The sequence below is a fragment of the Pectinophora gossypiella genome, chromosome 22 (assembly GCF_024362695.1).
Source record: "Pectinophora gossypiella chromosome 22, ilPecGoss1.1, whole genome shotgun sequence".
Taxonomy (NCBI): Eukaryota; Metazoa; Arthropoda; class Insecta; order Lepidoptera; family Gelechiidae; genus Pectinophora; species Pectinophora gossypiella.
The window spans coordinates 2,421,609-2,444,793 of NC_065425.1; the positions used below are offsets into that span (position 1 = coordinate 2,421,609).

Sequence of the window (23,185 nt, forward strand, 5' to 3'; positions counted from 1 at the left end):
GGATGTGGGCGATGGTTTTCTTTACTTACAGTTCAAGAAAAGTAGGTTCTTTGAAATACTGTTTTTTGTTTAGAATGACATAATTTTCTGTGAGCTCGATATCGCCATTACATTCATTATGTAGCATATCAAATTCGGACATTCATAGAACTTACAATACATGACAATTGATATAAAAAATATTTAATGATAGTACGCCCCTGCCTCCTTTTTCACACACTAGAAAACATGAAAAATCAGTAGATTCTAAACCTTATTACTTTCTAATAAAGTAACAACAAAAACCACAATTCGACAATCCACTCATCTATTACGCAGAAAAAAGCAAGACCAATCAAAATAAACATGAGAAATTGAACTTTAAAAAACTGGTAATAGAGACTACAGGAACTGGTTATCGAGTTGAAATTATTTGAAATGCTTGAATGGCCATGAATGTCGAATCGCGTCCGGTACGAAGAAAGTCGGGTGTCGATACTATGCGAGTAAAAAAAGTAGGAAAAAGAAAAAAGTCAAGAGCGTCTTGGGCCACTCTATTAAGGTTCTTCACGGTATATTTTTTATTTTTATATAATGCATATTTATTTCAATGGTACCTATGCATTTTTTATGATAATAATTACACACTAGAATAGATTATTAGATTGAGAAGGTAATGTTAGGTTGGTTTGGACACGTAGAGCGGATGAAGGATAATAGAATTGCGAAAGCGGTATATAAAGCGAAAGTTGATGGAAGGGCTGGCAGAGGAAGACCTAGAAGGACTTACATTGACCAAATTGGAGATGTCCTTAGAAAAGGTTTAGTATGATCTACTTTGAACCGGCGTGCGTGTATGAAGCGATTGATGAATGTGGAGGAAGCAAGAGAAGTGTGTCAGGATCGACACAAAGTAAAAAAAAAACAATTACGAATGTCGTCAGAATACGCGCCATTGTACACATTACATTATTTGTATGTCGGATTGGATTATTGAAGATTGAGTGTAAGAAATTAATAGAGGGATGCTTAGGTTCGCGCCCAATTGGGCACCCTCAGGCCTGTTGTCTTAAATTTTGTACCGGGTGAGAGACCTCAACGCATTCCATTTGTCCGGCCAATTACGCAAAAAAAAGGATGCTTGGGAGTGACTGTAGCAAAGATTCTATTGTTTTATTTTTGTTTTCAATACCTGTTAACATTATTGTTATGTTTTGCTATGTACATCTTGTAACGGTTTGTTACCATGTGGGTAACTGTAATGTTACAAGTGACTGTAAAAAAAATAATAAAAAATTGTGACAATAATCAATTTTTCGTTTTTAGGTGCGGAACCCTAAAATGTCAGAGGAAAAAAAAAACATACGGTTGTTTACTGGTATTGTTAGCTGTATAAATGGCGAAAATAACAAGTGACTGTAAAGTCATTTCTTCTATCCAGTTTGGTTGTAATACTCTGTTATAAAACAGAGTTCTTAAGGGCATTTTCACTAACACAGTTGGTTAGTCCATTATAGACGGCGATACGGCTCACCACCTATCGCATTGGGTGAACAGAAAGCTCGGTGAAGCCTGAGTACTTCAGTTCATCTTGTGCTGGATGCACCTCGAACCCCTATTGAGATATAGTCGTGAACTTAGGTTTTGTGTGTTATCTATAAGTACTAATATTATAAATGGGAAATAATTATGTAGAATAGAATAGAATAGAAATGGTTTATTACAGAAGGACGCCACACACAAAAAAAGACAACAACATCATATCAAATTTCCACTAAAACAATTACAAAAAAGCAAGACAGATGTTCGTCGAAATGATCATAAGGTGGTGGTGGACGTCCTGAGATAAAAGGGCCTCACTCAGCACAAGTCGCGGCGTGAACCACGACGCTGATATTATGTGGACCCTGTTGGGTGACGCACGAAACATCGTGTTCCATAAACATGTGTTAATGATGTACATATATTATTAGAATTAGAGTGTAAGTACATAAACAAATATTTCCGCAAAGATGTATACGTAAATACTTAAGGTTAGAATAAAAAAGAAAGTTATTAATGTAGGTAAAACTAGTAAATAAACTAGTATGTGTGTGTCTGCTTGTTTGTTTGTCCGTCTTTCACAGCAAAACGGAGCGAAGAATTGACGTGATTTTTGGGTAGAGATAGTTAAAGAGATGAAGAGTCACATAGCCTACTTTTTGTCTCTTTCTAACCCCCCATTTTCCACAAATGGGGCGTGGGGCGGAAGTTTGTATGGAACATTCAGCAATATTCAAGGTAGAAAGTATGCCCGTGCTCCAATGCATTAACTTCTTTCACCCTAAGGTTGCCTGGCAGAAATTGCTATTTAGCAATAAGGCCGCCAATTGTACTTATGTTTTTATTCGTATATTTATGTTCTTTGTATATGTCGTTGTGCAATAAAGTATTATTGATTGATTGATTGATTGAAAATGGTATGCGGACTTTTATGTGATAAATAAAAAAAAATGCATGATTTTTGGAACTCTGCCCCTTAGTTTTAAAATTGGTACATTAGGAAAGGGAAACCGTGTTACCCCGAATTTACGCGAGAAGCCGCGGGCATAAGCTAGTGTTGTTATAAAATTATTCCTTACGAAATAATCTTGCTATTAAGAGTGCGCTCAAAAACTGTCTTCAAACGTAAAAAAAGTTTATTCGAAATGATTCTTTCCTGCACTAGGAGCGAGGATAAACATTAAATACGTTCAGCTGGTTATCTTCCTGGGAATGTCGTAAAAACCGACAGAGGGATTGTTTTCTTTCTAACAGGATGGACCAATATAACGCTATCCGCCACGTTTTCACATCTAAGAGGTTAAAAAGGCCACATTGGAGTAACTTATCTAAAAAAGCAACACAGCAATTTGACATTTGCGTATGTCCGTTACTTTTTTAACCCCCGACGCAAAAACGACGGGGTGTTATAAGTTTGACGTGTCTGTGTAAATGTGTATGTGTCTGTTTGTGGCATCGTAGCTCGCAAACGGATGATCCGATTTTAATGCGGTTTTTTTCGTTTGAATGGTATATCAGTCAAGAGTGTTCTTAACTATGTTTGGTGGAAATCGGTTCAGGTCTTCAAGGTCATCAGGTCATTTGTTAGGTGTGATAGGAATGTTACACGCTCAGTTTGCTTGCAAGCATATGTGGGATAAGTTATTTTTTGCTTTTTATAGAGTTTAGCATTTATAACCTTTTGTCATAATAATTGAGTACTTTTTTTGGTTTTTTAAATTTTTAATTTAATTTTTAGATGGATTGTTTCAATGTGGCCGTTTTTACGCCTCAGATCTAGTTACCTGCGTGACAGATAATAGCCCAATATTATACTGGTCGAACCTCTTACTAAGAATACATTTTTATAGACCATAAATTATTTTCTGTACCTGATGATACCCCTTAGTATGTTTTCCTAAGATTAAAAAAGATTTATTATATTTTCAAAACTTATATTAACTAATGGCAACATTCCCAATAACAATGATTTTGATATTATAATTTCGCCAGTGGAAGATCGTAAATCTTTATTTTTTCGATAATAATATACGTCACACTGCTGGGGTGTCAAAAAGGCAACATCGCAGCAATCTATCTAATCTACCTTACAAGATCCCACGGCTGGGCAAAGGCGTCCCCTTCCAAAAAAATAATAGAAAAAGCTATAAACTAACTACCGCAATGCAAATAGCATTATCGCGTTGATGAGGCAAAAAATTAAAAAAAAATGTAGCATCCACCATGCTGCTCCCACTGCCTTAATGAGCAGCCTTCACGATCTACTCTTTATAAAAATACTTTTTGCTTAACCTGTATAAATAAAAATCACGGTACATTTTTATGAATTCCTGGTACTAGTAGATAGATAAATTGGTTTCCAGAGATTTCCAGAACCCACGAAATAGGATAGTTTCCAATTAATCAAATCAGTTACTTTTTATTAAGCGTCAAAAAACGTATTTCTATGGATGAAAAAGCACACTGTGACATCATAGAAAAACTTGATAATATATATCGCACTTATTATTACGTTTCTCTTTCAATTCGTAAATAAGTTAAATACAAATAAATGAAAAGTTTTTCGTTAGTTACATCAAAATTCAAAATTCAATAATATCTTTATTCAGTAGGTGACATAGTTACACTTTGAATCGTCAATTTTTACATAACGAACGTCTCATCCGCCTAAAACTACTGCAGCTTCTTACAACCTGTATAGCCGGGGAAAAGAAGCTGCAAGAAAAACCTCGGCACAGGGCCGTAGACGTTCTTTTTTCTGTTTTTATTCAGTAATCAGAATGTCATAATTTATCTTAAACCTAGTATACGATCCAATTTATCAATCATAAAACGATAAAATTCCTATAGGTAGAGTCCGCGAGATGAATAATTTATTAGTCATCTATAAAGGGCAAATACTGTTTGTAAATCATTTTTTATGACAATTTACGACAACAAAGGATTTATGTTTGACAAATAAAATTCATGATTTACACCAACTGTGATTTAGTTTGTAAATGGAAAATGTTCCCGACAAGTAAGTAAATCTATCCGAATAAACATAATATTATTACAATGTATACAGGGTGTTAGTGACCTCGTAACGAATACTGAGGGGGATGATTCAGACCATAAACCTGAGTTTATATTAAAAGGAATTTCCTGTCGCAAAATTAATGGTAAGTGTTTTTTGAATTATTTGCATTTCCATTCAAATTCCACTTTATATCAACTTAGAATTATAGTCCCTAGTCATGGTACCAACTTGTGGCTAACGGGGTACAACGCTTTGTTCGGCACCCCGATAATATCCTTCAACATGCAGGATGGAAGGGGCAAGTCACAGGGACTGTAGCCTGTAACCTGACAGAGGCCAGCAGTAACTGTCAGTACTACACAGAGGCGGAGGATAGGACTCCTAGTACGGCTTTGAAATAGACTACTCTGGGCGCCATCCCACTCGCGTCAGACAGTGAGTACTGCGGGGCGGAAGGCACGACGGAAACCACTGTCCAATTTTTCCCTAAAACGTAGCACGGAGAATGCTACACCGACAAGAGCGTGGCTCTTAAATTAGTGATGATGAGGATGTAAGGTCAATGACCGACTTCATGAACCCTGATTACAGAACTGCTTTTGAGCCGCCAAAGCCTGAAAAGGCTTATGTAACGACTACATACTTCCTTAAGTAGTTCTTTTTAAATAGTAGCAGGGACCGGCTGCGCTGCGAACTAGATTAACAAAGTGATTTTTGTTAAACATCCCCACTGGGAATCGAACTCGGGACCTCCAGATCGACAGACCAGCGCTCACCACTAGACCGCAGAGTCCGTTTTTTTCCGATTATAATCTTTTCCTAATGATGTTACGATTCACCATTTACAAATGATATCGAATTGTCATACACGTATAAGTATGATATGAAGTTGTTAATCAAGAATTCAAACGGAAACCTTCGCAGTAGAAGACACACGTTTCAACTACTAGACCATGACGGCTTTGAATAAATATTGTATGTATTTTATCAATGAATTATGTAGGCCAGTTCCTAACACATTGAACGCGAAAAATAAAACGGACGACATTTTTTTGCATGCAAATTGACGTTTATTATTGCCTGCTAGAATATTCATTAAATCATTAGCGTCTCAGGAAAAAAAAGAAAAAACAGTTGACGATGCTCCACTAGCACGCTATTTTAGAAAATAAACAGTAAAACTATCCGAATGAATGCAATCTCTTTGCTGCTTTTTTGCATTCTTCCGAGAAAAAAGAAAATCGTATATCGATTTGAATTTAATTGGTCGAGTTGACACGTTTCGTTTTCTACGAGACGGTTTTTCTTCTAGTTTTTGTACCACTTCAAGAAACTGAGAGAAAAAGTTTGGAAAGTGTTGGAATGGCAATACAATGTTTTCAATTATTTTTTTCACTTTCTGCTACTTGTTTCGTGTTGTTTCAAATGGAAGCGAAAAGAAGTGACTTTTCACTAGATATTATTATAGGCTGCAAAAAAGTCGATAACTTCATAAACCGCAAACTCACACAATATACACTATAGTGGAGTCAAAGAATGAGCCACAATATATATTTTTCATAAGATACTGCATACAAAAGTATTTCTTTTTATGTTAAATAGCCAATCATACTGAGGTTTTTCGCTGTCAAATCAAATCAAATCCAATCAAATCAAATATAAATTATTGCACAAAACTAAAAAAGATAAGGAGGGATCTCCTTCCTGATAGACGATATTTGATTTTTTGCAGGTTATATTGCACAAGACGAGCTTTGAATATACTATCGCGGAGCTCCGTGTGTCGTGAAGTTAGTGGACGAGTTTTTATTTTTTTTTGACGTGACTTATTGTAGATTTGCCGCAGATGGCATTGGCCCCGATTCCTGCAGACACCGCCTAATTTTATTTTAAGTTATATCCGTCATTTTCATATCCGTCGAAAAGGAAAGGGACGGATGATTCACAGCTCTTAATTTTAGGAAGAATGATAAATGAATGAATAACCCGGGCGAATCAAAAGGTACGTCGCTGGTATGCAATCCGTTTGACGTGCTGTCTACTTAACTGTGTCGGGTTATTGACAGATGTAAAATTTTTAGACGGTTGGTTTAGATTTGTGCTTAAAATTGACGTGTGTTCCATAAATTTTATGCTTGTCGATTACCCGTCCCTTTCCTTTTCGGCGGATAAGAAAATGACAGATATAACTTAAAATAAAATAAGATAGTATTTACAGGAATTAGCACCATTAAGTAAGTTTGCCGCTGAAGGCTCTCACCCGGTAATTCTCAGCAGTTCAACTGGTAAGACTACTGGGAATTGAGGACTACACCCTGTTGAAGTATGTTGAAGTCCCATCTAATAGGGGGCAACCCTATTGCCTTCAACAAGACATGAATTTTTGAAACCACGTGATATAATTTATCTGTAATACAAGCCCATAACGTCGAATGCATTGGTTTAGATTTCGACCCCAATTCGAGCGTTCTCTGACGGATTAAAAATAAAAGAGAATAAGTTGCTATATATCAACGTACAGTCATGAGCAATATAATGTACCCACTTTAGGACTCTGTCGCACTAACATATTTGACACTTACAGTTCAATTTGTCAAAAAAGTTAATGTGACATGGTTTCAAAGTGTATACATTTAGTACTCATGACCGTACCAAGGTGTATACATATTAATGCTCGTGACCGTACGACGTTTAAGACAACAGGCCTGAGGGTGCTCAGTTGCCCACGAACTTCGGTTCAGGGCGTCGTCTGAGAGGAAAAAAAAATAAAAGAAAAAATAAAAAAAAAATAAAAAAAAAGAGAAAAAGGAAAAAAAGAGAAGGGGTAAAATATTTGAAAGAATTAATCGACTAATATTTCGAGTAAGCCCAATGCATACAGAAGTAACTTGTACTCAATTATTTATAAATAACAACAAATGTGTCTGTTTTTAAGTGTAAATGGCCTAAGCTGTGCAAGCGTGATGCGCTTTTAGCCTTCTTTTTTTTTCTCATTTAAGATATCTTTGCTGCAGTTAATTTTGCATGCCGTTGTCACCTATAATTAGGGTAACAATTACTCTTGTTTATGTATAAGTAACTTGTAATGTATTTATTGTTGTTAACTCTGTTGGTGACCATAAATAAATAAATAAATAAAAAATAAATCGACTCTAGCGGGTCGATAGCGATAAGCGCTGATTGAGGGAAAGTGGACGAGTGGACTGCAGAGTTGAAGTACTTACGAACTATTTGCTCATACTTGTATGGCGCGGGATTGGCGCTCATAGCGCTTCCTGTTTCTTCTATTCCGAACGTTCCACAGACATAAAATAATGAAAAACTGATTTATTGTTGTCTTGCTCAACGCATAAGTTATATGTAATGAAAATGAAAAAATATTTATTGTCATAGAAAAAAGATTGACACAACATTGAATACTATAACTACGACACATAAATGCTACAGAAGTATAACCCTGATTTCTGAATTAAGAGACTTGTGTATCTCTTTTATATCGTAAGTTGAGGCAAACCAGAACTAAACTATTAAACTGAATTTATTAGACAATAAACTGTGGTAAAATAAAAACAAATAGACATGCATTTTGTATGTTAATTATGCGTGTATGTGTGTGTTTGTGTGTCCGTGCTTGCACTTATGCTTCGTCATCACCAGCCCGTTAACGTCCCCACTGCTTGGGCACGGGCCTTCCCTATGGATGGATAGGGAGATCGGGCCTTAAACCACCACGCGGGCCCAGTGCGGATTGGTGGTTATTAACGACTGCTAATGCAGCCGGGACCAACGGCTTAACGTGCCTTCCGAAGCACGGAGGAGCTCGAGATGAAAACTTTTTTTTTGTGGTCACCCATCCCATGACCGGCCTTTGAGAAAGTTGCTTAACTTCAATAATCGCAGACCGAGCGCGTTTACCGCTGCGCCACCGAGCTCCTCCACGAGCACTTATGCTACTACCTTATAATATTTTATGAAACAAACACACGTAGAAAGAAAAATTCAAACGGAAATTCCGCTCTTAAAGTACGTAGGATATTACGTATTACAGGAAATGAAATATTAACAGAAAAAAATATTGACAGACGTTCAAATTGTTTTCTAATAAAAGAAAGGGAAAGCAAACATTGCTGTGGAACGTAAATGTAATCTCTTAGAATTGATTTCATTCTGAAATATAAAAAAAAAACATTTCAGGTACAAGACGAATTTATTTTGAATCTGACGTCACGATATTTAAATAAACAAAGAACAAATAACACAGAGAAGTTTTTTTGACGTGACTTATTGTTGATTTGCCCAGATGGCATTAACTACTTGGCCGGACAAATGGGGAGCGCTGAGGTTCTCACCCGGTACAAAATTTAAGACAACAGGCCTTAGGGTGCCCAGTTGGGTCAGGGCGTCGTCTGAGAGAAAGAATATTTAAAGGAATTAATCGACTCTAGTGGGTCGATAGCGATAAGCGCTGAATGAGGGAAATCGTCGTCCACGTCTGCGGGGTCGGTATCGGGGTTCTAAAGTGTTTGGTGTCGCGAGCTGATTGGCCGCCTCTATGGCTAGAGTAATCGGGTCGTTATAGAGAAGTTTTTATTATTTGAGAGTTGTGAGGGCCGGACTGAATACAGCCCGCGAGATCACTGCGACCTTGACAGATCTATTGTGACCAATCCTTACATTTAAATATCCTCCTCTAGACCGATCCGTTCGAAGAGATCCAACGTCTTTTTGGGAGAAAGCTCCATGACTTCCTGGCCCTTATGTGGCCCCCAAGTGTACGGCTTCTACTATGTATGAGAGCCTCACAGCTGCATAGCAGATGTTGTGGGAGTATAGAGAAATTGGCAATTTATCACTTCATACAAAACATACTCGTAACATAACATAAGACTACCTTTATCCTAACTGGAATAGACAGAGGTGAATCCATTGCAAGATAAACTAAGTACCCACACAATTAAAGCACATAATAACGGGTTCTTACCGCGTTTAAATGGGGATATGAGACTCCCGATATTTCGACACTGTTGCAAGTGCCATGATCACGGGATGACTGATGAGACTTGAGTGGAGTGGAGTGGATTGGATTGGATAACCGCGTAAACTTAAAACAATGTATAATACCCACACCTCACCGAGCTTTCTATTAGACCAGCGTGATAGGCGGTGAGCGTCTATAATGTCCGAGCCAATTGTATTAGTGAAAATTGCACTAAAGATAAATACCAAACATACGTATAGTATGCTATATAATTGTTAGATGCAGTAAAATCGATCGACTACTAACATCGCTAATTTCATGCGAAATTTTTTCGATCTATGTATCGTCATTAAGCCAACGCCGGCTATTCTTTTTTTTTTTTGACGTGACTTATTGTAGATTCGCCGCAAGTGGCATTAACTACTTGGCCGGACAAATGGGGAGCGCTGAAGGCTCTCACTCGGTACATCGTGTTAAGACAACCTGAGGCCTGAGGGTGGCCAGTTGGGCGCGAACCTTGGCTCAGGGCGCCGTCTGAGAGGAAAAATATTTGAAAGAATTAATCGATCCAAGTGGGTCGATAGCGATAAGCGCCGATTGAGGAAACGCCGACGCCGCCGGCGCCATATATCTAGAATAATTAGTACTAATATAAGTTTAGACCGACAAGTCTACAGTTACATGTTAAACTTATCGTAAAGATGACACATATATTAAATGACTGGCTTGACAAAAGCTGCGGAAAGTTCCGTATGAGTCAGATTTTTTTTTCAATTTAAATTTTCTTATTGCGAGTTTACCTGAGCACGGGTAAGTGTTCTAAAAACAAAAATCATCAATTTTATATTATCCAAACGTCAATTCAAACTCGTAAAGTCGAATTCAGTGGTTATGAACCCGATCCGAGATTCGAATCACAGAAAAAAAGCAAACTTTTTTTTGTCACCTGTAGATTTGTCTTTATTTAGTAATTAGAATTTCATAATTTATCTTTGACCTAGGAAATTACCTTATTCCATTTATCACGATTACATACTTACATCAATAAGTAGTAACCGGGGATAGCGGTTCTACGTAACCTGCGATATCCTAACTGAACTAGGGATCACAACATGATTTTCGTGATATGTCCCCACCGGGATTTGAACCCGGGACCTCCGGTTCATGAGCCGAACGCTCAAACCACTGGACCACGGAAGCCGTTCATAAAATGTTTAAATGAAATCACTTTGTGATCCCTCAAAGTGATTTTTATGAAATGTTGTACTGCGGATTAGAATTCGGGACCTGCGGATCGAGAGTCTAGTGCCAACCAATAGCCGAAGAGCAATTTTGACCTAATTCTGTAACATTCCAGCATTTTTCTCTACGACGTGAGGAATCGCAGGTAAATTGCTATTTATGTAGCACCTGAAGTGACAGGCGACAAGGAAAGTTACTCAGTCAAGTCGGTTTATGCAAATTAAATTGTTCTTATTTCTGTTTAAAATTCCGGTCACGTAAATATTGGGACTCTGCTCTTTGTAAGGTTCGAGAAAGTATCTAAACATGCATGTTTACAGCATTGTTTTTTTTTTAATGAAACTGTAACCAATGTTTCGAAACTTCGATTATCGCGTAATCTTGATTAGTAGTGCGCTATGATGACCATTTTGATATAATACAAGGTGTTAGTGACATCGTAACGAATACTGAGGGGGGTTCAGACCATGATTCTGAGTTGATATCAAGCGGAATTTGCCGTTGCAAAATTCATTATTTTTTTTTTAATTATTTTCAATTTTACACTTTTGCCATGGAAAATTCAAGTAGATATTAACTGAGCAAATAAGCTGAATCATCCCCCTCAGTATTCGTTACGATGTCACTTACGCCTCGTATAAGTAAATACAAGTACATATGGGTGTTAGTGACTACGTAACAAATACTGATGGAGACGATCCAGACTTCATGACCACTTGATATCAACTCAGAAATGATTCTGAGTTGATATCAAGTGGATTTTCTAATGGGAAAATTCATGAAAATTTTTGTGTTTTTGAAAGTATTTTCAGTCCCATACTTTTGCGACGGAAAACTCCAGTTGATATCAACTCAGAATCATGGTCTGAATTATCCCTCAAAGTTTTACAAAGTTTCACTAACACCATGTATAGTACTGGGGGGTTAAAATGGCCACATCGAAGCAATTCATCTAAGAAAGCAATATTGCTTTTTGACATTTGTTTGCATTGCGCACTTACTTTTACATGCGCAAATGTCAAATTGCAATATTGCTTTCTTAGATGAATTGCGTCGATGTGGCCATTTTAACCCCCCTGTACTTACACTTTATGGACACAATAAAATACAGCTATTGGCTCCTAAAACATTACATGTCAAGCACAAGACTATCCCAACTGAGGTAGTTAGAGGTACATCCATCGCAAGATTAACTAAGTATCCACACGGCTATCTTCTAAACATCTCTATTCAGAAGAATTCAGAGAAATATGCCCATTTTCTTGTTCCATACTTTTTAGAGAGCGATTTTTCCGTAGTCGGTTTAGTTTTTAAACTTAAAAAACTTAAAAAAAAATATATTTTAATAATAATCTTATATTTTATTTCGAAGTTGGTTAAAAATAAAGCCATTAAGTACTTACTCATAAGTCCTCCTCTTCTCTTGGGGTCACCTTTTACAACTACTGGTGTTTTCTTGTCACTCTCTTCATCCTCCTCTTCAACCTTGCTCTTTGATTTCTTCGGAAGTTCCTCCGAAACATCTGGAAAAAATATATTTAAAATTATATTCATGTTTATTAAAAATAGTATATTACAAATTTTCAAAATTATACATTCAAAATATAAATACATATTTTTATATTACGAGTATATCATAGGCTGGTAGTTATTTTTGTCAAATAGTAAGTCTGGCTATTCAGAGAGGCAATGCTGACAGCTTGTTGGGCACCTTGCGTCGATGTGACGTATTGGTGGATGTGGTTTATTTTATAAGTTATTTGTTTGTATTGTTTTCATTAAATAAATTAACTGAAATAATTATACATTTTATTCAAATTAATTTCTATTTAAAATTCAAATTAATTGCAAATTAATCTGTTAAGCCCTTTCAACACCATAAATAATGTACAATATTATTATTAACTCACGCCTGCAATCCAATTGATTAAACACTTCATGTATAATAATATAATTCATGTATAATTATACCTATGCGGCATATAAAATCTACACAACGAGCATGTGCCCCGCACGCTGTTTGCAGTGGGTACGGCCTGCTACGTGTGCGTAGCACGTGCGTCGCCATGAATATGAAGGTATACACAATTCGGCCATGCTACATACATGCGTAGCATATATCTCGCCACATGCATGTCGATACGCATATTGCGAGACATGCGGTATAATAATTGGGCGTGTGGGCCATTTGCCTCGCAATAATACCTTTAATTAAAATGGAGTCTGTCTATTGAAAACATAAATTGAAATTCAAAAATATCTTTATTCAGTAGGAACATAGTTACACTTTGAATCGTCAATTTTTACATAACGAACGTCTCATCCGCCTAAAACTACTGCAGCTTCTCACAACCTGTATAGCCGGGGAAAAGAAGCTGCAAGAAAAACCTCGCATATAATAATATATTAAAATATATATTGTGGGAAAGCCATATGGATGCATAGGCATTCCTGCACCGAAAAGTATTATTAGTTTGAAATATCATTCAGAATTGTGGTGTGCAATTTACATATCGTTGAATTCTCTTCATAATGCATATTGTATTTACCACAAAATGAAGCTCGTTAGAGTAATTACGACGAATCATGGATAATTTATGATCACAAACGTGGTGGTGATGGTAATGGTTGGTGTTGGTGCTAAATGTGGTCGTTGCACACGAGGATGTCCAAGTATCTTGATATTTCTATTTCAATAAGACCTCAGGTGTTTGCGCTAAATTATTCGGGATTCAGTAACCGGCAATAAAGTTCCGCAATCAGATGTGATCCTTTATACAACTATATAACATAACATAAACAGCCTATAAACGTCGTACTGCTGGGCACAGGCCTTCCTTCAATCAACCTGAGGGGGTATGGAGCATATTCGCCACGCTGCTCCACTTCGGGTTGGTGGAGATGTTTTAACGGCTAATAGTCGGGACCGAAGGCGTGATGTGCGCTCCGAAGGACGGAGTCATCTTATTTTTTCAGACAATCAGGTAATTCAAGCCTGTAAATGCCTTATCAAAAAAAGGACAGTGTCATAAAGTGATTTCGACAATCTCCCCATCGGGAACAACTATAAAAAGGGTTTAAAATTTTAGCAGTGGATGACAACCCTGATGATGGTATGACTTACGGAGTACGAACAGGACAGCGAAAAATGGAAAGAGGAAGCCTTTGCCCAGCAGTGGGATCTTGTAGGCTAGATTAAATTAGATGATAACCCTAAAATTGTTTTAAACATTCTGTAGCTTTGACAACCCTAAAATACTTGTGACAATACTGTAGTTTATGACACCCAAATGGTGAAAACCGCAAATGAGGGATTTCTCAGTGTAATGAATGATATTTTCATTTTATAGGTATGACATTAATTTCATGCCGGATTTCAGATCTATTATAATATTGAATACCTATATTTTGAATTGTTTCAATTAATTCCATTCCAAGTTAATATTGTGACCGCAATATTATTCCTTATTTTGTTTTTCTTATTGAGAGTTATTAAGGATAAAAGAGGCAAGATAATTGGACACTTAATAAGACACGACGAATTCCTTGAAAACATCATAGAAGGGGAGATAGACAGAAAGATATTTTTAGTTTGTCAGAAAAATAAATAAAAGCTCATGTGAAGCTTACCTTCAGTAAAAAAGCTTATAATAAGATTAATGAATACCTAAATGATATACATGTCTGGTATTGAATGTGTTCCTCTAGTTATGAAATAACTTGTAATGTAAACCTCTCATTGATTTAAAAGATCTGTTGCTGTTGCAGTTTCTTGTCATTTCATCTCCTTAGCCATAACACCTTGCGAAATGACGTAAATTCAAAAATGTTACATTGACCTTCAACAAGTTTATCCATGATATGACATAAGTTGTGCACGTCTGTAATTGGTGCAAACACTAGTACTAGCCCTAAGAAAGTTTTATTAATTGTTGTGTGTTTGTACTGTTGATGTGCCTAATAAATAAATAAAATAAAATAAAATAAATGATAATAATTACGTTGAATAAAAATGAATAATTCTTTTTGACAGATTTTTTTTGTTGTTTTTTGATTTGATGTTTATGATTTTAATTAATGGTTTGTATTTAGATTTTTTTTTGATTGGTTTTTGTTTTTGGTTTTGATTTGATTTTGTTTGTTTTTTTATTTGAATGATTCTGATTTCTGAAGGTAGAAGGGAAAGATCAAAAAGCTATTTATATTTTATTTATCTTTATTAATATTTGAGGAGCTCGGTGGCGCAGCGATTCACACGCTCGGTCTGCGATTGTTGAAGTTAAACAACTTTTGCAAAGGCCGATCATACGATGGGCGACCACAAAAAAAGTTCTCATCTCGAGCACCTCCGTGCTTCGGAAGACACGTTAAGCTGCTGGTCCCGGCTGCATTAGCAGTCGTTAATAACCATCAATCCGCACCGGGCCCGCGTGATGGTTTAAGGCCCGATCTCCCTATCCATCCATAGGGAAGGCCCGCGCCCCAGCAGTGGGGACGTTAATGAGCTGATGATGATGATGATTAATATTTACGTATATATCTGTTCTCAATAACTCTTCCTTTCCCTTATTTTACTAGCTCTTCATCATTAGTAGTTTTCTATAAGAACTTATTACTTATAAGGATGTTATTACATTACATCACGCAATACTATCAACCATCATTAATTAATGTATTACAGAATAATTAAATGGCCATAATTTGATAATTTAGTTCCTCTATTATGGATTATAATATCATTGATTGTGGTTCATAATTAATACAATATTCCAGGTACACGTGATGTAGTATAGAGAGTAATTGGAAGCAGACAATATGGTTTGTTTCAGGTACCGTGGCTGTTAAATGAAATCATGAGGGCAGAATACGTCATAGCCCTATACGACGTAGCTTACATCGCTGTCTTAAATCGAGTCCTCAACCCTAAAGCATTATCCCGTTTTTCACAGGGTCCGCTTAACTAACCTGACGATTTCACTTACCTTCCTTACTTTTACTTTTTCTTTATTACCTTTTCTTGATTACCTTCTCAATCTCTCTCTCTCTCTCTTGTTACACCGCAGATGCTTCTGCGGCATTTATCCTACTTTCATGCTTCTTCTGCCATACCCAACATTCACTACCGTACTTCAGCGTAAGGACAAGGTTTTGCATTGTGAACAGCTATTCTCGCATTTTGCGAGATACATTACATTTCATTGCGGCTGTGTCTACATATCTCATAAACGAATCAACAGACGAGATTATGGTAATTTCCAACTAGTCAAATCAGTTACTTTTACTAAACGTCAAAACACGAAATTACTATACAAATTGTATGAAAAACCATACTGTGGCTTCATAGAAACACGTGACAAAATGTCGCACTTATTATTTCATTTATCCTGATTAAAATTAATAAATAAGTTAATTAGAAAAAATGACACATTTAGATCTGTCTTTATTTAGTAATCAGAGTTTTATAATTTATCTTTTACCTAGGAAACTACCCAATTGTCCCCTTGAGAACATAACACGTGTTACTTATCAAGGACGTAAATTTTATTATTGAAAATTAACTGAATTACTGACTGATGTATTTGAAAATAATGTGAATTACTCACTAATATTATTATTACTTGTCACATATATAAAGATAATTAATCTGTAAGTAACTCTTTTTCTAAATGTTCAAATTCTATGTGTTCCTTGCAAAATAAATATAAAAACAATTGTCGTGGGTAATTTATTTTTTACGAAATGGCAACGCAGGACGGAATGACGTCAGCTGGGCTAACCTTGAAATGTTAGCTGTCAGTTTTGAGCATACCTGGTCTTCTTATACCATGTGCAGATCATAACATACTAAAGTACAGGAAAATAGGTTACTTGTCGAGGGTAATTATATCACGGTAGATAAATTAAACCTGTCAAGGGAAATGAATTATGGGAGAAGTAATATTATTGATATGATCAATTTCTGGAATATTCCGATAATATTATTATATACTCACTTATTTAATGACAAGAATTGAGCTACACTGACAAGAGTGTGGCTCTTAAATTATTTATGATACCTCATAGTCATAGTAATTTATTGATAATAATAATTACACGTCACAGATATTACAAAATTAAATTAAATTGAATATTATTACGGTGTAGTCATACACTCCGAAAAAGTAAGACTAAACTTGCAATCTTTCTCTTCTATCGTGTGGGTTGTTAGGTGGATTACCAGCCTTAGCATGACTCACGTGACGACTACGTACTAACATCAATAAGTAGTAAGCGGGACCAACAGCTTACCTTGCTTTCCGAAGCACGGGTCATCTTAATTTAGGCCACTCGAGTGATCAGCCTGTAATGTCCTAATCAAACCAGTGTCGTGTTTATTAAAACTTACAAGACCACACGTTCACAAGCTACAAGTTACTTACAAGTACGTATAAATTACGTTTATCAAAAAAATAAAAAAATTACACTTGTAACATTTAATTTACATGTATGGTTGTGATAAATACATTCTTGTAATAATTAAAATTTTTACAAGAAAATTACTTGTAATACAGGGCTTGTAAGTGTTTATAAACAGGGCACAGGACGCACAAACTTCTGTGATATGTCCCCACCGGGATTCGAACCCGGGACCCGACGCTCAACCACTGGACCACGGAAGCCGTTGTAACAAGCCATGACCTGACCCAAATAGATGGATCAACAAGTACCACTGTGCTACTAATGTCTATCTACGTTAATTTTTTTACCTTCAATAAATCCACTAAAGAGGCCAGTATGTATTATACATATTGCATGGTAGTCTGCGCTCACGCACGTACTGTAACTAGTACAGAAAAATTAGACATTGTAACGGAAATGATTAGAAGCTGCAACAGCTATATCCGGATTTAACGCTGAGTGTGGAGATTATATTGGTAAGTTGGCTAAACATGAGTTTGTTGTCTAAATAGACAACCAATCTCTGTAAAAAAGTGGCCACGGCGCATCTTGTGACAAGCGACGAATAAACGAACTAAAACGAACTAAACGAATAAAACGAACGAAAAGCGAATTAAACGAACGAACAAACGAACGAATAAACGAATTGGAATTAGAATTAGAATTTGAATTTGACGGCGGCGTGTAACGATGCCGTACAATCGATATTGCACTATATTTGTATCTTGTGCGACGAACTTATACAGTATTATTCTTTATTTTATGCTTATACTATCTACATAACTTAATGTATACGTATTTACAACACGGTTAGGGCGCTTTTTTAGAAAAACTCTTCTTCTTATCGTGTGGGTTGTGAAGTGGATAACACATCTCATTAACTGGTGTCAAGGTTACTGTTGAGTCACCAAAGGCCTTAAAATGAATGGAATGAATGGAGCGAATGTGAGTTGATTTGCTTATAGAATGCCAGTGAATACACACAATCAATAAGTAACAATTTTTATTCAAATCAGTTCAGCAAAATGAAAATCATGATATTAGGGAGTAGATTGGTGGGTTAAAAAGACTATATTAGGGTAATTCTTAAATAGTTTGCAGAGAACCCAAAAAAAATTAAAATATGTTTTTATGAGTTTTTATGATGCAAATCAAAAGTTTATATCAAAAGCATATTTTGGATGCATATGGACAAGCTTAATACCCTCAGGAATATTAAAAAACAAGGGTAGAAAAACACGGTTGTGACATTTGTGCCTCGGTCGTGACATCACTAAACATGGCTGTGACACAATATGACATGGATGTGACTGTTTTGCATTTTTCATTGTAACTGTTGCTGTTATTTTTTTTGTCATCTTAGTTTTTTGTCTCAATTGGTTGGAGCAATTAGGCAGTAAACAAACACTGAATTGGTTTAATCAAAAGTATTTATTTGGTAATCTTCTTTCTGATTATGTGATACTTAACTAAATCACAATAATTGAGATCGCGTCATAAAAAAGTTAGGATTTGGAAACAAAAACCTTTATACTTATTGTACATTTGCCGCAGATGGTATTATCTACTTGGCCGGACAAATGGGGAGCGCTGAAGGCTCTCACCCGGTACAACGTTTAAGGCAACAGGCCTGAGGGTGCCCAGTTGGGCGGGGTCAGTATTGGCGGTGCCCATCTCGGCTCAGAGCGTCGTGTGAGAAGAAAAATATTTGAAAGAGTTAATCGATCCTAGAGGGTCGATAGCGATAAGCGCTGATTGAGGGAAGTCGTCGACCACGCCGGCGGGGTCAGTATTGGGGTCCTGAAGTGTTTGGTGTCGCGAGCTGATTGGCTGCCTCTATGGCTAGAGTAATCGGGTCGTCGGGATCGTATATTACGTCCTTCGGACGCCGATACTTTTCATGAGGTCATGATCGGACGGATGCAAGTCGTGTAGATTTTCACCTTATTCCTATGGGACAATTTACTACGCTTGTTAAGGAGACAATGAAGACTGCCCATTACAAACGCGGCGCGATCGCGCACACGTTTGATATGGGCCTTAAAAGTAAGACTTCTATTTAAGACTACGCCGAGATATTTGACTTGCTCCTCCCAATGGATCGGCTTGCCAAACATCTTGATGACTTTAAGTTGACGGCGTGACCGTGGCGTGTTATAATAGCTTTTTGAAAAGTACACCGCTGCACTTTTCTCCGGGTTTACCTCGATTCTCCATTTGCGAAACCACTTGCCCAAGGCATTGGCCGCGCGTTGGAGAATTCCGGTCATCATAACTTGATCACGGCACGAAGAATATGGCTATCATCCGCAAATAAAGCTAGTTAGGTGTTAGGGGATTTGGGAATGTCACTAGTATACAATGAAAATAGTAAAGGGGAGATGACGGAGCCTTGTGGGACTCCGCCATGTATCGGGTGCGGTGACGAGAGCGTCCCCTCCACGCGGTAGCGAAAGGTTCAATTTGAGAGGAAGTCTCGTATGATGTGCACAAACGGTCTGGCACTCCCAGTGAATAAAGCTTGTAGATCAAGCCGTTGTTCCAGACTTTGTCATACGCTTTCGCCACATCGAAGAAGAGCGCTCCCGTAGCGACAGGTTTTTTAAGTTTAACCTACTAAAGATATGTTCAATAATACGGTGCACTTGTTGAACGCAGGAGTGTTTGGTTCTAAAACCAAACTGCTCTAGTGGAATAAGACTATTGGATTCGGCGTAGTCCCGTAATCTAGCAAATATGAGCCGCTCATAAATCTTCCCCATGGTATTGAGGAGACTTATGGGGCGGTAACTCAAAGGTTCATTTTTAGGTTTCCCAGGCTTTGGTATACCAATTACAATTGCTTCTTTCCACTGCTGTGGAAAGATGCAGTTGATCATGGCGACGTTGATAATTGCCGTTAGTAAACAGATGAGGGGAGCACTGAAGTTTTTAAGGACACGATTCATGATACCGTCTGAGCCAGAGGCTTTTCGGGTATGAAGATTTTTAATGATATCTAGTACCTCTTCCTTAGTGACCTGTGGAAGAGAAGGATCGGTGGGAGGTACAGAAGCCCTACGATGAACCTCAGAGTTCACCGTCGAGCGGTGCCTACGGTCGATAGGGAGAGTGCTGGGCGAACATTGGGCTTCGAGACTGTCGGCAAGGCATTCGGCTTTTTTGTCATCGTCAAAAGCGGGGGGTTGGTTAGGCCTATTGAGAGGTAAAACCGTATCCTTTTGAAGATACCTAGACAGCTGCCAGATGGCCTGGTGGTGGAGCTCAATGCCGCTCAAAAGATTATCCCACCGATTCTGTCGCATGTCATTAATACGTTTTCTTACAGTTTGCTGCTAGAGACGCAAATGACGGCGACATTCCTCGGTGCGATTGGAATCATATGCGCGGGTGGCTGCGTTTTTCTCCGTTGGCAGATCGCGGATATCGGTAGGCAGTTTCCAGCGATATGGTCTTCCATCTCCGGAACCTGTTTTGAAGTTTCGTTCAAAACCGACCTCACGTGATCCGTGAGGGAGTTAATAGCTGTCGAGGCCTCCTCTAAGGAGGTTATTTGTACTGGGAACTTCAGGGCCAAGATCTTTGCTATTCCAGGTAAAGACCGTGTCTCCTGATATCACGCTGTGATACTTCTTCTTAGTAAATTTTGCGTAGCAAGGGGTATCAGGGTTGTCGTTATTTATACTAACAATTTGACCAACAAATATTTCTCCTTGAACTCAGTGAGTTTCGTTCTAATCCCGAAATCCACTTCCGTAACAATAACATACAACCGCCTAAAAAACCCCTGCCTAGTGTGGCTATGAATAAATTCCTTCCAAATATCTTGGAAGAGGCCCTTGCCCAGTACTGGGATCTATATGGACTAGTAAAGTAAGTACTCGTATGTAAGCATATCAAACAATAATATAATTTGTAAATAAAAGCAACAAAACCCACTAAATTATTGAAATAAAAAAGAATGTCACGATCATGCATTATATGTCACAACCATGTGTTTAAAAAGTCCACGGCTGTGACATTTTTATCATTACATGGTCGTGACAATTTGAAACGTGTTCGATATAACCCAAAAGCTATCCACGATACTGCAAATCTTAAGTAATTATTTTAAACTACTCTGTATGACGTGCATATTACTTTTCAAACAATAGTGTAACACTGATACTTAAGTTTAAAACTCTTACACGGCGTTGACGAGTTAAGGTTGTCCTTTTTTTAAAATGTAAAAGCAGATTGATTTTATACTGGTCTCAACGCTCTTAGCCATTTGCAATACTGACAAGATGATATTGTTGCCGTTCTAAAAAAACTTAGAAATGGTTGTCAATGTCATAGATTTATTTCTACCGAGTATTGCAATTTTAAAGTGTCGCACACGGTCGTGACACAAAAACTGCTCACAAAATGTATGTTGTTCAAAATCATAAATAGTGTGCATTATTTATATATTTTGTTAAACAGTCTTATAGAACAAAGGTTCGTCTTGCATAGTTGTTGTAATATTTCGAAAAATAACATGCCACATCTTCAGAAAAAAACATTTTATCTGCAATTCTGGCAATCTCACACGACACGTTCCGTGACATTTATGACTTCTAATTTTTTTTAATATAATATCTAATAATTTTATGGCAAAAATTATATCCGGACACGATACTAGAAGTAATTACCTAAGTAAAATAATTCAGGGGTCACCGATTTTCCTAAAAAACATATACAATTCTTACAACTCACACAAAAAAACGTAAGAATAAGAATCACCCATTAAAGGAATTAATCTAAAAAGAAATTATGATATTTGACATTTGCGCATAACGTTATAGGTATATTTTTTATTTTTGTATGTATGTTAAGTATTTATTTGCATGTATTTATTGGTAAGTTATACTTATAATTTGTACCCGCATCTCGCGTAATGGTTGTCTGGAAGAAATCGCTTTAAGCGATAACGCCGCTATTTTTCTTTTTATTTTGGTGCAATAAAGTATATTTTTATTGTATTGTATTTCTATAAAAATATGTGCGCGATGTAAAAAAAATTACAAACAGAAATGTAACATAGCTACACTTCGCATCGTCAATTTTTACACAAAGAACCTCTCATCCGCCTAAAACTACTGCAGCTTCTCACAACCTGTATAGCCAGGGAAAAGAAGTTGTAAGAAAAACCACGGCATAGGGCCCTAGAGGTTCTTTAAAAAAACGTACTAAATGCAACTTGAGGCGGTGAAAAGCCTTAATGGTTTTGGTGGAGTGGTTTATACCAAATCTTTTTCCGTGTACGCTGTGAGACTGTGGAATTCTCTGCCACCCTCTATTAGACAAGCCAAATCCTTGCATATTTTTCAAAATCTTCTTCGTTATTATTATGAACGTCAGTGTGGTTACTCATAATTGTGTGTACTATTTATATATAGTAGGTATATATGTTAGGTTAGGTTAGGTTATGTATATATTATATTTATAAGTATGTTATATATTTATTTGCATGTATTTTATTGGTAAAAATGTACTTTATTGGTAATAAGTTGTACTTATAGTTTGTACCCGCAATATTTCAATATTTTTTTTACGTTTTTCCTCACCTTATGGTTGTCTGGAAGAAATCGCTTTAAGCGATAAGGCCGCCATTTGCCATGTACTTAATTAAGATAGTTTTTGTAATTATTTCTTTTTATTTTGGTGCAATAAGGTGTATTTGTATTGTATTGTAATGGTTGAGGCAGTAAGATACCAAGACTGCATTGACATTGTACTGAATTTGAATGAAGATTGCTTCAAAGATAAAAGCAAACTGTCTGAAGACATCAACATCATCTCCCTATCACTATCCCGTTATTCACAGGGTCCGCTTACCTAACCTGAAGATTTGACAGGTCCGGTTTTACAGAAGCGACTGCCTGTCTGATCTTGCAACCCGCTAAGGGAAAACCAGCCCAATATAGTATCCTATATTGGTCACATACCTCCGAAATGCATTACAT

At 36.9% G+C, this 23,185-nt stretch overlaps 1 protein-coding gene across 2 annotated transcripts in view; it reads right to left on the reverse strand.

The window, feature by feature from the left end:
- Positions 1-23,185, reverse strand: part of LOC126377043 (uncharacterized) — a 42,862-nt gene that overhangs the window by 9,295 nt on the left and 10,382 nt on the right. For both annotated transcript variants that reach the window (XM_050024663.1, XM_050024662.1), the window contains exon 2: positions 12,164-12,283. In XM_050024663.1, the coding sequence (XP_049880620.1) occupies positions 12,164-12,283 (120 nt within the window). The remainder of the gene's footprint in view (positions 1-12,163; positions 12,284-23,185) is intronic.